Consider the following 13,461-nt stretch of genomic DNA (forward strand, 5'->3'; position numbering starts at 1 on the left):
TAAGGAGATATCCTACCACAACTTTTGTAAAGCAAACTTAGCTAAGTGTAAGTAAGTTATAATTATTCCCAAGGCTGTATTCTATTTTGACTAAAGTATTATTGGTTTATAGTGCATGAAGTATTAATACAGAAAAGGGTTTCATAATTCACTAATATGACCAAGCAAAGACAATGATTCTTCTTAAGATATTTATTTATGGGGGGGTATGGGGGACTTTTGGGATAGCATTGGAAATGTAAATGAGGAAAATACCTAATAAATATTTGAATAGAAGGAAGTTTACACAAATCGGTTATATAATAAAGGGATATAGAAGAAAGAAGAAAGAAAAAAAAGATATTTATTTATTTATTTATTTTGGTTTTTCGAGACAGGGTTTCTCTGTGTAGCGCTGGCTGTCCTGGAACTCACTCTATAAACCAGGCTGGCCTCAAACTCAAAAATCTGCCTGCCTCTGCCTCCCAAGTGCTGGAATTATAGGCATGTGCCACCACTGCCAGGCAAGATTTTTTTTTTTTTAAAGATATGATTTAAAACGTTTTCTTGGGAGTGTAGACTATTAACTGTATAAATTATCTGGAAATCAGTTTCTGGCTGCCATTTAGGGCTCAGCAATAAGAATGCCAAGGAAATACATGTCATTGTCCTAATGATCAGTGTTTGGTCTTTAAACATATTAAGATCATTGATAGCAATTCCATTATTTCTGGTAATTTTGTGATATGCTTTTGAAATCTCAGAAATAAAATGAAGATACCAAAGGAAAGCTCACACAATAGCAAAGTCCTTAATACCACCATTGTTTTGGGGGAAACGGAATAAGAAGTATCCACCAGGGACAGAGAATAATGTAAGAGAGTCAAAGAAGGCTAACAGGGTCAAAGACCACTGAAAAAAGAGAGGCTAAGGAAAAATAATGTCAAAAAGAGAGAGACTCTAGAGAGAAAAAACAGGACACACAATAAGGAACATGTCAACAGATGGCCCTGGTCACAAAATTGTATAAAAAGACATGAATCTGAGAAAGGTGTTTGTAAGGATTCGGGTGAGAGAGGAGGATGGGAGATTTTTTAAAAAGGTAAAGCTAGGTGATGGTGGATCCCAGCACTTGGAAAGCAGAGGCAGGCGGATCTCTAAGTTGCAGGCCAGCCTGGTCTACAGAGTGAGTTCCAGAACAGCCAGGGCTACACAGAGAAACCCTGCCTGGAAAAACAAACAAACAAACAAACAAACACCCAAAAGAAAAGAAAAAGGAAAGAAGAGAAAAAAAGAAAGGAAGAAAAGAAAAAAGTGAGATCAGAATGCATATACACATACGTTTGAAATTGTCAAAGAACAAACTTACCTAATTAAAAAAAAAGTCAAATAATAGTGAAGGTATTTTTAAAAGAGATACAAAGTGGGGGTAAGAAGGGCAAAAATCATACAATTATCTCAATACACCCAGAAAAGGCATTTGATGAAAGCCCAGATCTTTCTTCATAATAAGAATAAATGACAGAGTAGGAGTAGAGGAGCCAGGCCTCAACACAATAAAACATGTCAATGACATATACTGTATGGGAGAAAATTCAAAATATATCTAACACAATCAGGAACTGAACAAGGTTGGCCACTTTCTCTAATTCACTGTGGTGCTTGAAGTCTCAAAGCAATAAGACAAAAAAAGAAAAGAAAAGGGATATAAATGAGAAACTATGTCAATGCATTCTTATTTGGCGATGATATAATTTCACCAGAAAACTCTTACATCTAATAAAAACACCTTCAGTGAAGTGAAATAATACAAGATCAACACAAAGATTAGTAGCCTTCCTCTCTACCAATAACGATCATTCATGAGACATGAAAGAGACCATGGAATAATTCCCATTAGCAATTGCCTTAAAATAAAAAGAGAGAAGTAAACAGGCTAATGAAATGAGCAGTTTTCAAAGAATGAAATATAAGTAACCAATATGCATATAAAAATGGTCCACCTTGTCAAAACACCGTCCGAGAAAGGAGTCGTGTGAGAATTCTTGGTGCTTGTGAGGAAACTCCAAGACAACAAGAAAGGATCCTGTGACCTCGGTTCCCTCAAACTCCAAAATTGTTCTTTAAATGTGCTCTCGTGCCCCTCCCAGGTGTATCGGATAGGACCGAGTTTACTACAGATTAGTCACTACAACTAGCTATTGGCATCTGTTCACGTGCCTCCTGTTCTTGCGACATGTGGCTTATCCATGTGACCTTTCTTACCCCCCATAGTATAAACTGTCAGATGCTCTGAATAAAGTTATCTAGTACATGAGACTTCAGCCTGCCTCATTTACTGGCTCCACTCTCCCAGGTACCACCTTTAGATCAGTGACACAGCCTCACTAGCCATCAGAGAAAGAACATTTTTAAGTTACAATGACATTCTGTCTCGTCCCAGTCAGAATAAGGATTATTAAGAAAATCTAAACAACACACCAGGTGTGATGGTGCATGCTTTTAATTCCAGCATTTGGTAATGAGGCAGGTAAATCTTTGTGAGTTCAAGATCAGCTTAGACCACACAGGGAGTTCCAGGGCAACATAGCGAGAGCCTTTAGTCTCAAATAAAACAAAACAAAACAACAAATTCTGCTGAGAATGTGAGCAAAAGGGAACTTTATACACAGCTGGAGGGGATCTAAACTAAACCAACCAATATGGAAAATTCTCAAAAAACTAAAATAGTAGGTAGCTTATGGATCAAACCTAGATGTCCAAAAACGAAGTAGATAAAGAAAATGTGGCTATGTATAAACACAATGGAATTCTTCACTGTGCCAAAGAAGGAAACTATGTTTATAGAAAAATCAATGCACCTGGAAATAATCACACTAAGTGAATTAAGTCAGTCTTGGGACAATTATGTTATCTCTCATTGTGGTACCTATATTTTATATAGAAAGATATTATATATGTAGGTATATAGATAGTAAATATACTTAACGTGCTATATATTTACACATATATGTAGATACACACATATATATAAAAAGACAGATGGATCTAAAATCGTTTATATAGCAAATCCATAAATGGCATGGAAGTTCTAGAAGGAAAATCTCATAAGAGAATGAAGGGGACCAACATGAGAGAACAGAGGTGGTGAAGGGAAGGCCAGGGGTCTGCAGTGAATGCTCAGCACACATTGAATCCTTGAATTAAAACGTCCTCATATAACACAGCACCATGAACAGCGAATACACACAATAACATTATAGCATAATAAGCAAACATGACCACAATTTCCAAGAACTCTAGAATATGAAGAGACCGACCTAAGAATGAATATATAAAATTCTCCAAACCTAAGGAAAGAAATGACGTTGGAGCACAAAAGCCACTCAGAACTCTAAATAGACATGACCACAGAAGAACCTCTCTTCCACATGTTAAAGGTGTTGAAAGAACTGATCTACTCTCAAAAATAACAACAACAAAAAAGGCAAAAATCCTTCCAACCAACACTGCTTTATCCAGCAGAGTTGTTTTAAAATTGGTAGAGAAATAGACACATCTCCAGAAAGACACAAACTAAAGCCGCATGAGGAGGCCTGAGAACAGAATCAGGTGTCGTTCTTGATTGCACTTACCTTATTTCTGGAGACAGTATTTCTCTGTAAACCTGGAGTTCATCAAGTCAGCTACACTGGCTGGTCAGCAAATCCTAGCGATCCCCCTGTCTCTGCCTTCCCAGTGCTGAAATTAGAGGCTGTTTTGCGTGGGTTCTGAGAATCCAACAAAATTCCTCGTGGTTTTTTTTATTGTTTGGTTTTTATTTTTGGTTTTTTTGAGACAGGGTTTCTCCATGTAGCCCTGGCTGTCCTGAACTCACTCTGTAGAGCAGGCTGGCCTCTTAAGTCAGAGATCTGCCTGCCTCTGCCCTGAGTGCTGGGATTAAAGGCATGAGCCATCACCACCTGGCTACCCCTCAAGTTTATAAAGACTGATCCCATCTCCCCAGCCCACTCCTGAAGGCTATTAGCAGTCTCCTAACAGCAGGGGAAAAAAGTCAAGAAAGGATCCCGAAACCAAAATGTTTTTCCAAAAATTTCAGTAATTTTATTTTTGTTTTAAAATTCATGTTTAAACAGTATTTCAAGGCAAAAATAATAATAAGTCATGGAAATTATAAATACAAAAAAGTCTTCAAAGTACATAAAACATGATATAAAACCACCTTCATATATACAAAGTCCAATGTAATTTCTCACATAAAAAGTTCAGCAAGGAAAGGGCCACAAGTGGTCATGCAGGCCGCCAGAGCACAGGCCAGGCCTTCAAGGTCAGCCTCCAGAGCTGCTGCGTGTGAGCCACAGCCATCTTCGAGTTACTGTGTCTTTCTCTCCACTTGAAGACAAAAGACCAAGACTTTTTAAAAACTGACGGTTGCTGTTCACTTCACTAGCCAGCTACAGAACAGATGAGCCGCTAATGTTATCTGAAAATCAAAGTTTGGTTCATTCTCAGCAAGTTCTAAGCAAGACATACTTCTTCAAATATTTGTTTTATACAATTGAGATGTTTCACCCATCACATTGGCTTAAATCACAGTAAGTATGTAAAGTGGTTCCTCAACCTGACAAACAAAACCTTCCTTAACCCTATACAAGATTTTGTTCACTCTATTTACAGCTCCTAAAAATGCCCTGTGAGGATATCTAATCTAAAATCCACCTAAGGAAGGGCTGGTCGTGTAGCCCAGCGGTGGAGTGCCTGTCTAGTGTGCGCAAGGCCCTGGCTTCAATCTTCAGCACCATAAAGAAGTAAATCTAAAACACAGGAGTGCCTCGTTCCCTCTGCCCACACCAGAGCTGGTAATATGCATCAACAATGGAAACAGCTTCACTGGCTGTCAACTGTTAATGCTGAGACCCATTAACTCCTATTGCAAAATGAAGATATTTCATTTTTTATTTTATATGAAAACTACATCTACTACTAATTTATCTCTATTGTCCTTAATAATATTTCAGGGAACAGTGATTAAACTTAAGCTTCAATTATAGATCCTAAAAGAAGATTGAAAACAAAACTAGATACTGATGTTGCAAAGCTTTTTCTGCATCAAAAGACACCTCTCCTAGCTACTTAGGAGTCTGATGCAGGAGGATCACAATCACTGCATAATACAATGAGGTCACATTTCCCAGGAAGACATGGGCAAATGTCTCATTTCCCAGGGGGTTTTGGGGAAGGGTTTCTGCGACTCTTGAAAGTCGTGGAGAGAACAGCATGGGTGATGTACAGGTAAAAGGGGAAGTATGTGTTACCGCTTCACACGTCACTGGCTGACTAACACCTAAGCATGGAGAAGAAGTTAGAAGAGGTCAAGCTCAGTCGAGTATAACTGAGAGAGAGAGGTGCTATTGGCACACGCCTTCAATTCCAGAACTCAGGAGGCAGAGAGGCAGGCTGAGCTCTGAGTTCAAGGCTAACCTGGTGTACATGCTGAGTGCCAAGAGAGCCAGGACTACATAAACCCTGTCTTTATAAACGAAACAACTAAAAGAGTGCAAGGTGGTTGGTGCCCAATTCACAGACACTGACAGCCAGAGTCCAGCTAAACACAGAGCTACAGAGAGAAATCTCTCTAACACATGACTAGCTCATAGGAAGAACTGTTGAAAACCAATACTCACTGAGTTAACAAGAGAAATGTTGCAGACTGTGCTTGCACCATGACACAATATCTTAAAGCAAATTTAAAGAGTGCAAATAAGCATGATTTATTTGGAAAACCATACCCCCTGGGAGTAAGTGTGGTTCAGAAAACTGACCACCATTACCTTGGGACATAGCCTACATAATGACAGCATCAACCTATAGAAGGCCTTCAAATGATTCTCACTAATTTTGCCAACCAATTTGAATGCATCAAAGAATTTACCAATAGCATAACAAGGTACATATTTACATTTCATTTGCATGTTAAGGACAAACTGTTAATAACAATGATGACTATATTTAAAAAAATAGAGTAAAAGTATGTTCCTTTGTGGAGATATACTATGATTCACCCAACTATACAGAGCACTGGCCCAGCTGTAAACACTTTTGTAATGTTTGCAATACTGCAGTACAATTCACAGCTTTATAAAAAGTTGATATAGAGGGTTTAGATTTTTTTTCCAATTCAAACTTAAGGAGCTGAACTACATTAACGCTTAGCCATTTCACTCTAAAACCTGTAAAATATATAAAATACCGAGATTATCGACAGTCACATAGGTTCTGAAGTCAGGGGACACGTGGATTTTCTTGAGGTTTGTTCCATTTGTGTAGAAGGTCTGTGAGGAGTCCCCAGTGGCAACATTCCACCACTGTTGAGAGAAAAAGACAACTTTTGTTAGACTGGTAATCCCACCACATGGTAATTTGTAAAGCCAGCTTCATCCTTTAGCGACTATTCCTGATTCTTTTTTTTTTTAATGGACATGCAGATTTTATTTATTAATATTCCTGCAATGTGTGTGAGTCTATGGAATTAAATCCTTCCCCACCCCAGAAGTTCTTTTTTTAAAAATTTTTTTAATTAGGTATTTTCTTCATTTACATTTCCAATGCTATCCCAAAAGTCCCCCTATGCCCTCCCCCCCCCCACTTTCCTCCCCCCACTCCCACTTCTTGGCCCTGGCGTTCCCCTGTACTGAGGCATATAAAGTTTGCAAGACTGATGGGCCTCTCTTTCCAATGATGGCCCATTAGGCCATCTTCTGATACATATGCAGCTAGAGACATGAGCTCCGGGGGCGGGGGGGGGGGGGCGGGGACTGGTTAGTTCATATTGTTGTTCCACCTATAGGGTTGCAGACCCCTTCAGCTCCTTGGGTACTTTCTCTAGCTCCTCCATTGGGGGCCCTGTGATCCATCCAATAGCTGACTGTGAGCATCCACTTCTGTGTTTTGCTAGGCCCCGGCATAGCCTCACAAGAGACAGCTATATCTGGGTCCTTTCAGCAAAATCTTGCTAGTGTATGTAATGGTTCTTAAACCAAGCAGTAAGCAAGAATGACAGTTGAGCAGGATTCCCGCTGACGACCATACCAGCGGTTCAGCCTTGTTGATTAGCCCTGGTGATGACCTCACAGCCAAGTCTGCACCCAGGGCCACTGCATGGCATTCCGGAGAAACAACAGACACTAGAGAGCTGGTTACACAGAGTGCATTGTGGAGGGTCTGCTCCATGGAGTGGGCACATGACTGCTTCTCTTCACTAAAGATACCCTTCTGTAGCCAGGGACCGTCCTCCAGCAGATGCCCAGACTCTTCAAAGTACAAAGACAACGGTCTTCCCAGGGAAGCTCTTTCACCAGGAGTGAGGTAGGCTATTTATGTGACAATCTAGGCTGAATGCTGAACACATCAAATGAAGCAGGCGCTCCGACCCCATCCTTCCCTTTCCATCACTGGACTCATCAAGAGTGTATGTAACACTACTTTTACCAAACGGTGTCCACAAAACTGACTATCCTGCCTCAGAGCTAAACTGAGGGCAAGAGACAGTGCACGCAAACGTGGTTTAGAAAGGTGTGCAGTTCACCAAGAGCCTGAGCGACACAGCCAGAACAGTGTGCTCACCGATGTGCTCGGGACAGAGCCTGGCATGGCACAGAGCCTTGCCCACGAGACTAGGTTTCATATTTGTCTGTGCCCTTTGCAGTAGAACCGGATAAGACACATATAACACCGAGTTTGGTAAAGCTCACTAAAGCAGCATGCACCTCCTGAAACTGCACCATAACCGAAAGCACGAAGACCACGGCCAGCCCGAGGAGACTCGCTCACTTTCAGAGACTAAGACTTGGGGAGTTCATCTCCTACACCCAACTGCCTCACTTTAGGGAACCTGGGCTCCCGAGAGAATCAAGACTCAGGGGACAGTGGAAGTGGAGAGCAAAGCGGTACAGTTTCCACTCTCAGATGCAGTTTCCCCAGCACACACACACACTCACACACCATTAGCGTGCTGGGACTGCTTTACCTGGAAACACTGCAGTAGCCACTGGATCAGTAGGGACTGGAAATACACGGTTTCATAGCAGCAGCTAACACAGGGTTTTCAGGGTAATGGATTACTCAATATCATTCTACAGCTGTAGATACATGTTATCAAAGACTTATCCAAAATCACGAAATATGAAACTCCAAGCCTGATCCTTACATAAACTGTGCACTTAATGCAATGATGATACAGCAGAGCAAGTCTATCAGCTGTAGCAAACAAGAATATCTGATGCTGATAGCGGAAGAAGCCCAAGTATGCCTAGTAGCAAAAGGTATATAAATACTATCTGTACTGTGATACTATTACCATTACACCCATCTTATAGATGAAATCACTGAGGCAAACAGAGGTAAACCTAGTGAGTGGCAGAGCTGGGATCTGAACTCAGGCAGTCTGTCCCCAGACCCACTCCTCCATCATGACAGTGCTCTTCTGCCTCTGAGTATAAAATGCCTTCATTACAACCATGTGTTCCACAGCTAAATCCGCCTTTGCCTTCAGGTGTATAAGTTATTATAATCTTGTCATTCCAGCAGGCTAAGTGATAACGTGTTTTCATTTATAGTAATTTTGAAAGGTAAGAACATTTTAGCTAGCAAACACCTATGTCATCTTGGAGGCACTCAACTTAAACTGCTCGGACTTTAAACAGACCCGAAAGGCCCCATTTCTTGGCCACTCCAGCTGCTGTTTTTTCTTACTCCTAATTTGTTCTGAGCCTTTGGATGGTCTCATTAGCGTGCTGGGTAGATGCCGGCTGGGTTCTAACATAATTAGTTTAACCATGCTAGTAATCAAAGCAGAAGGCATAGCACTGATTGTCACTTCATACACAGACTACACATACAGTTTATAGCTTCTTCCAGCCTCAAGACACAGCCTCTACAGTGCTGCAGCAGATCCATCCTGCTACGTTATTTCAAGGTTTGCCAAGAACTCTGAAAAGCTGCTCTTATCTTCACAATATCCTAAAAGCCAGAGAGTTATGTGGGACATTCTATAGAGCCCAGAGAATATAGAAGCTCGGTGTTGTAGCTGGGCAGTTAAGCTGTTAGCAGCAAAGGACTTTCAGCGTCCAACACAAAGACAACAGCATCTCTCCTCTATGCACCATCCTCAGAGCTCAAAGTTTTTATCTTTACACTAATGGGGGACAAGAGGCATTGATAGTCCAGGAACTCTTGATGACTAAACAAAAGTGTGCCCCAAACGGTATACATTAATACAACATTAAGAGACTTTTATTTCCAATGCAGGCTGTAGAGATATCATTTCACACATTGAAAACACTCCCTCGATTATCTTTTATAAGCTAGATATTTATGTTGAGTAAAACGGCAATAATGTGGGACCCTCATAACCAAAGACGCCACTCAAACACAGCTGAGCACCCACATTGTGAGATAACGAGAATCATCTTCACCAGACTGCTTTCAGTAAACATCAGCCAACTCACAGAATCTTATGGGATCCTTTGTAAATGATAAAGCTTACAGGGGGCCCAAGTGGCCAGCATAACGGATGGCACCCTTCTCACCCCTTTCACAAGCGACCTGGCCCTTGCTCTCTGCTGTGCCTCCACTTTGCTCTTGCAAACTTCTCTCAGGCTCCTCCCACCCTTTAGGGACTCTGTTTCCTACTTGCTTCCTGTATGGAACATTAGCCACCACTGGGAAGGGACAAGCTTTAAATATGTGCCACGGCACACAACAGGCACTAAATACCACCTTGCCGAATGGATAAATGGGCCAATAAGTGACCTTGGCGTCCTATAACATGTGTAAGCCTTGGCCCCGAAGTCACTACTGAGTATGCAGAAGCCAACTTGTTAGAGACAACTGAAGAAGCACAAGACCTGCTATGAGACTTGGCTCTCATAGTTACTAATTACAACGATTCAGGAAAGTTATAGCTGTCCTGAAAATCACTTTTGCTCATCTATAACCCAAAGGTAGTAAAACTTTAGCATCATAAAGCTGATTAGTGGGCTGACAGGAATAAAACTCTGCAGATTATAAATTAATTTGCTGGTACTATTACTATCAAGAAAGAAAAATCCACAAATACATTTTCCAAGTAATTCCAACCAAAATATTTAGTAGTGAGTGCCACAGTAGATGAAATTGGGTCGTGTAGGTTCAGCTGGGAGAAGAGAGCTCTCACATGGCTACCGCCATTACCAAAGACTCTGAGACCTAGAGAAAGTGGCCTCGCAGACGTCAGCCTCACCACTGCCAAGTGGGGGTAACAACACCGCCTCTTCTACTCTGCCGGGTTATAGGAAACCCAACTGAAGAACAGTAAGTGAAAACCACTTAGCTATGACACCGACTGCTCTTTCTTTCACACCCTCGAGTAACGCTTACCTTGAGATATCCTCCAGCAGAGACAAGCGTTTTACTGTCGGGAGAGAAGCACACATCAGTTACCCAGCCGCCGTGGGTAGCAGTTCCTTCCTCTACCGAGATCGGAGCACACGAATGAAGAAGCTGGCCATCTGAGACATTCCATATCTGCATAAACATAGTACATAATTCATTAACGAGGTAACCCTTGAAGTTTACCAGTCTCAAAGTAGAAATGCACATCATCTGTGATATATCTGGAAATCTTTCCTTAAAAACAAAAAGAAGAGTGTGCTGGATCAGAATGTTATCAGTTTCCAAAGAATTAAGAGAGAAGCGCAGGCGTGGTGGCGCACACCTGATTTCTGCTGCTCAGGAGGCAGAGGCAGGAAGATTTTGAGTTCAAATGACAAACAATATGATGAGGCCCTATATCCAAAAACTAAAGACATAAAGGAGGGGTTTATCACTGAAATTCTATGCAATATGTGAATAAGACAGATCAAAAATTATAATACTATTCCTGTAAAGCCCGACAGAATCTCTACTCCTGCAAGTCCAAACTCTCGTATTTCTCTCCATTATACCTACTCTTCTGCCAGCTTTAATGCCTCCACTTAAAAGCAAACAAAAACAAGAAACCCACCACCAGAAATAAAAATATTCTCCTCAAAAATACTGGTTACCAAGGCTGCAGAGATGGCTCAGCAATTTAAAGTACCAGATGCTCTTCCAGAAAACCCAGGTTCAATTCCCAGCACCCACATAGTGGCTCACAACCATCTACAACTCCAGTGCCAGGAGATCAGACACCCCTCAAATATCCAGGTATAATGTGAGCCTCAGTATACCTTTGTTAACATGGACAGACAGTCCAAAGAGGACTGTAACAAACCCAACAAGAGATGCTGACTAATGAGTAGAGTACTAAAAAGATCTCTACTTTAAACAATGAGAAAAAAGCAGAATTTGCAATTCATTTATGACCCAATAACTTACAAAATAATTAAGACAAATCACTCACAAACTAACAGCAGAGAACCAAATGTAAATATCTACTCACATAAGTATAAAATATCTACCTAACATTTTTTTTTTTTTTTTTTTTTTTTTGGAGACAGGATCTTACTAGCCCTGGCTGGCCTGGAACTCACTTTATGTGGACGAGGCTGGCTTTGAATTCAGAGATGCACCTGCCTCTGCCTTCAGAGTTAGGACTAAAGGTGTGCCCCAACTCAGCACCTGACATACCTGTCTAACTGGGGTGAATGAGGTAGCTATGAATACAGTGTGCACAAGAAACAGAGCAAAGAATGCTCCATCCAACCAAAACCCCAGGGCCTGTACATTCCTCCCATTAGAAGAGATCTCCAGTGTTAAGCTGCTGTAATCCCAGCTAAAACAGGAAGGCTAAAACAGGAAGATCTGGAGTCAGGCCAGGCAAGGTTGAATGTGAGTTAAGGCCGGTCTAAGCTATACTGCAAGACTCTCCTTCAAAAACCATCAAATGACCAACCTGAGTGTGGGGAAGAATGTCCCCCCCAAGCTAAAGAGGAAATGCTACCTCAGTCAGCACATGCCTTACCCGGATTTCTCCATTGTCATCTCCAGTTGCCAACAGGATGCCATCCAGCGAGAAGGCAGAGCAGCGGACACAGCCATTATGGCCCTTCAGCTCATGAAGAGGGGAAAGGAGGTCAAAACTCCAGATCTGGAAGGCAATTAGGTTTGTTTAGGAATGTCAATACACTCTAAACATCTCTAAGGCCTGCCCTGGTGCTACACAGCCAAAAAGTCAATCACTTGCAAGTGAAAACGTTTGGTGGTGTAAGCTTTCACAAGATGCCCAATCTCTAACCTGCAACCTTGTCAACTTTGGGATTTCCCTTTAATTAATTACTCAAGTAAAAAATAGCTCAAGGACCAGAGTTAGCTTTCTTTCCTTCGTATTAATGTTTAAAAGGAGGAACAGATAATCAGTTAAAAACAGCTTAGGGGTGAGGGAGACGGTCCACCCTACTGAATCCTTGTGACCTCCAACAGCTCGGTCTCTCTAGCTTCAGTTTCTGCACTTGTAAAATGGACAATGATTCCCATGGTGTGATGATTAAATGGGATTGCAAAGGACCAAATGCTGGCACAGGACATAACACACAGGAAAGCTGTTTAAAGGCTAGTCACCACACTGCCCTACAATATTATTGCTGGACAAATGCTATCTTTTGGGGGGAGGGGGGATAGGGGAGACAGGGGCCCAGGCTGGCTTTGAGCTCACAGAGATCTTCCTGTCTCTAAAGCAATGAACTACTAGACCTGGCTTCTGTCTTTCTTCTCTCCTCATCCCCCCTCCCCCGCCCCAATATTCTCTCTGTGGTTCTATTACCATCTAGCCAGGCCCCACTGAAAATGACCATGTTCCAGGCACTCCCAAGGAAGAACTTACAGTATGAGATGAAGTAGACATAGACCCTTTCCTTGACATTTAGACCTAGTTAATAGTTAATCTAGAAAGCAGGCTCAGGCATACTTTGTGAGCATGCTCCAAAGAGCACAAATAAAACTTCATGAAAACTCTGAAGGCAGAGCAGCTAACGCTGCCTGAGTCAGGAAAGGCTGAAGAGCCAACAAGAAACAGAGGTCTAAAATGATGCGCTGCACCTTGCACACCAAGGTAGCGGTGGAACAAGATAGGCAGAAACAGGGAATGGCTGAAAAGAAAGGCAGTGATGGGTCACAGAGCTCGCTCGTCCACACAGCATCATGGGCTGGGTGTTTCAAGCAGCCCTAAGTGGTAGCAGGGAGAATAAAGTGAAGGAGGTGCCCACCAGTCAGTGGGTGTGGCCTTTGGGAACAAGGATGAGCAGATGGAACTAAAGCACTGAGCCATGAACAAAAGCTCCAAAGACAGCTAGGTGATGATGCCATTAACAAGGATGGAGGGACAGAGAAGGCAATGCAGTGCTGAGAGTCCCCAAGCCAGAAGCACTTCAAAGGTGTCCACTTATACCGAGTGAGTAAAGACTGTCTGTTCGCATCCCTGTTGATTGCTTTTATTGCATATAATGTACATCAGAAATTCAATCTGAT

At 41.8% G+C, this 13,461-nt stretch overlaps 1 protein-coding gene across 3 annotated transcripts in view; it reads right to left on the bottom strand.

Moving 5' to 3' along the window:
- Positions 1 to 4,058: 4,058 nt before the first annotated feature.
- The window catches only part of Apaf1 (apoptotic peptidase activating factor 1), a 93,433-nt gene continuing 84,030 nt past the window's right edge, over positions 4,059 to 13,461 (bottom strand). For all 3 annotated transcript variants that reach the window (NM_001282947.1, NM_009684.2, NM_001042558.1), the window contains exons 25-27: positions 11,960 to 12,085; positions 10,396 to 10,542; positions 4,059 to 6,344 (exon numbers count right to left, since the gene is read on the bottom strand). In NM_001282947.1, coding sequence (NP_001269876.1) covers positions 6,198 to 6,344; positions 10,396 to 10,542; positions 11,960 to 12,085 — 420 coding nt within the window. In that variant the 3' untranslated portion in view covers positions 4,059 to 6,197. The remainder of the gene's footprint in view (positions 6,345 to 10,395; positions 10,543 to 11,959; positions 12,086 to 13,461) is intronic.

This window comes from Mus musculus, chromosome 10 (assembly GCF_000001635.26).
Source record: "Mus musculus strain C57BL/6J chromosome 10, GRCm38.p6 C57BL/6J".
Classification (NCBI taxonomy): Eukaryota; Metazoa; Chordata; class Mammalia; order Rodentia; family Muridae; genus Mus; species Mus musculus.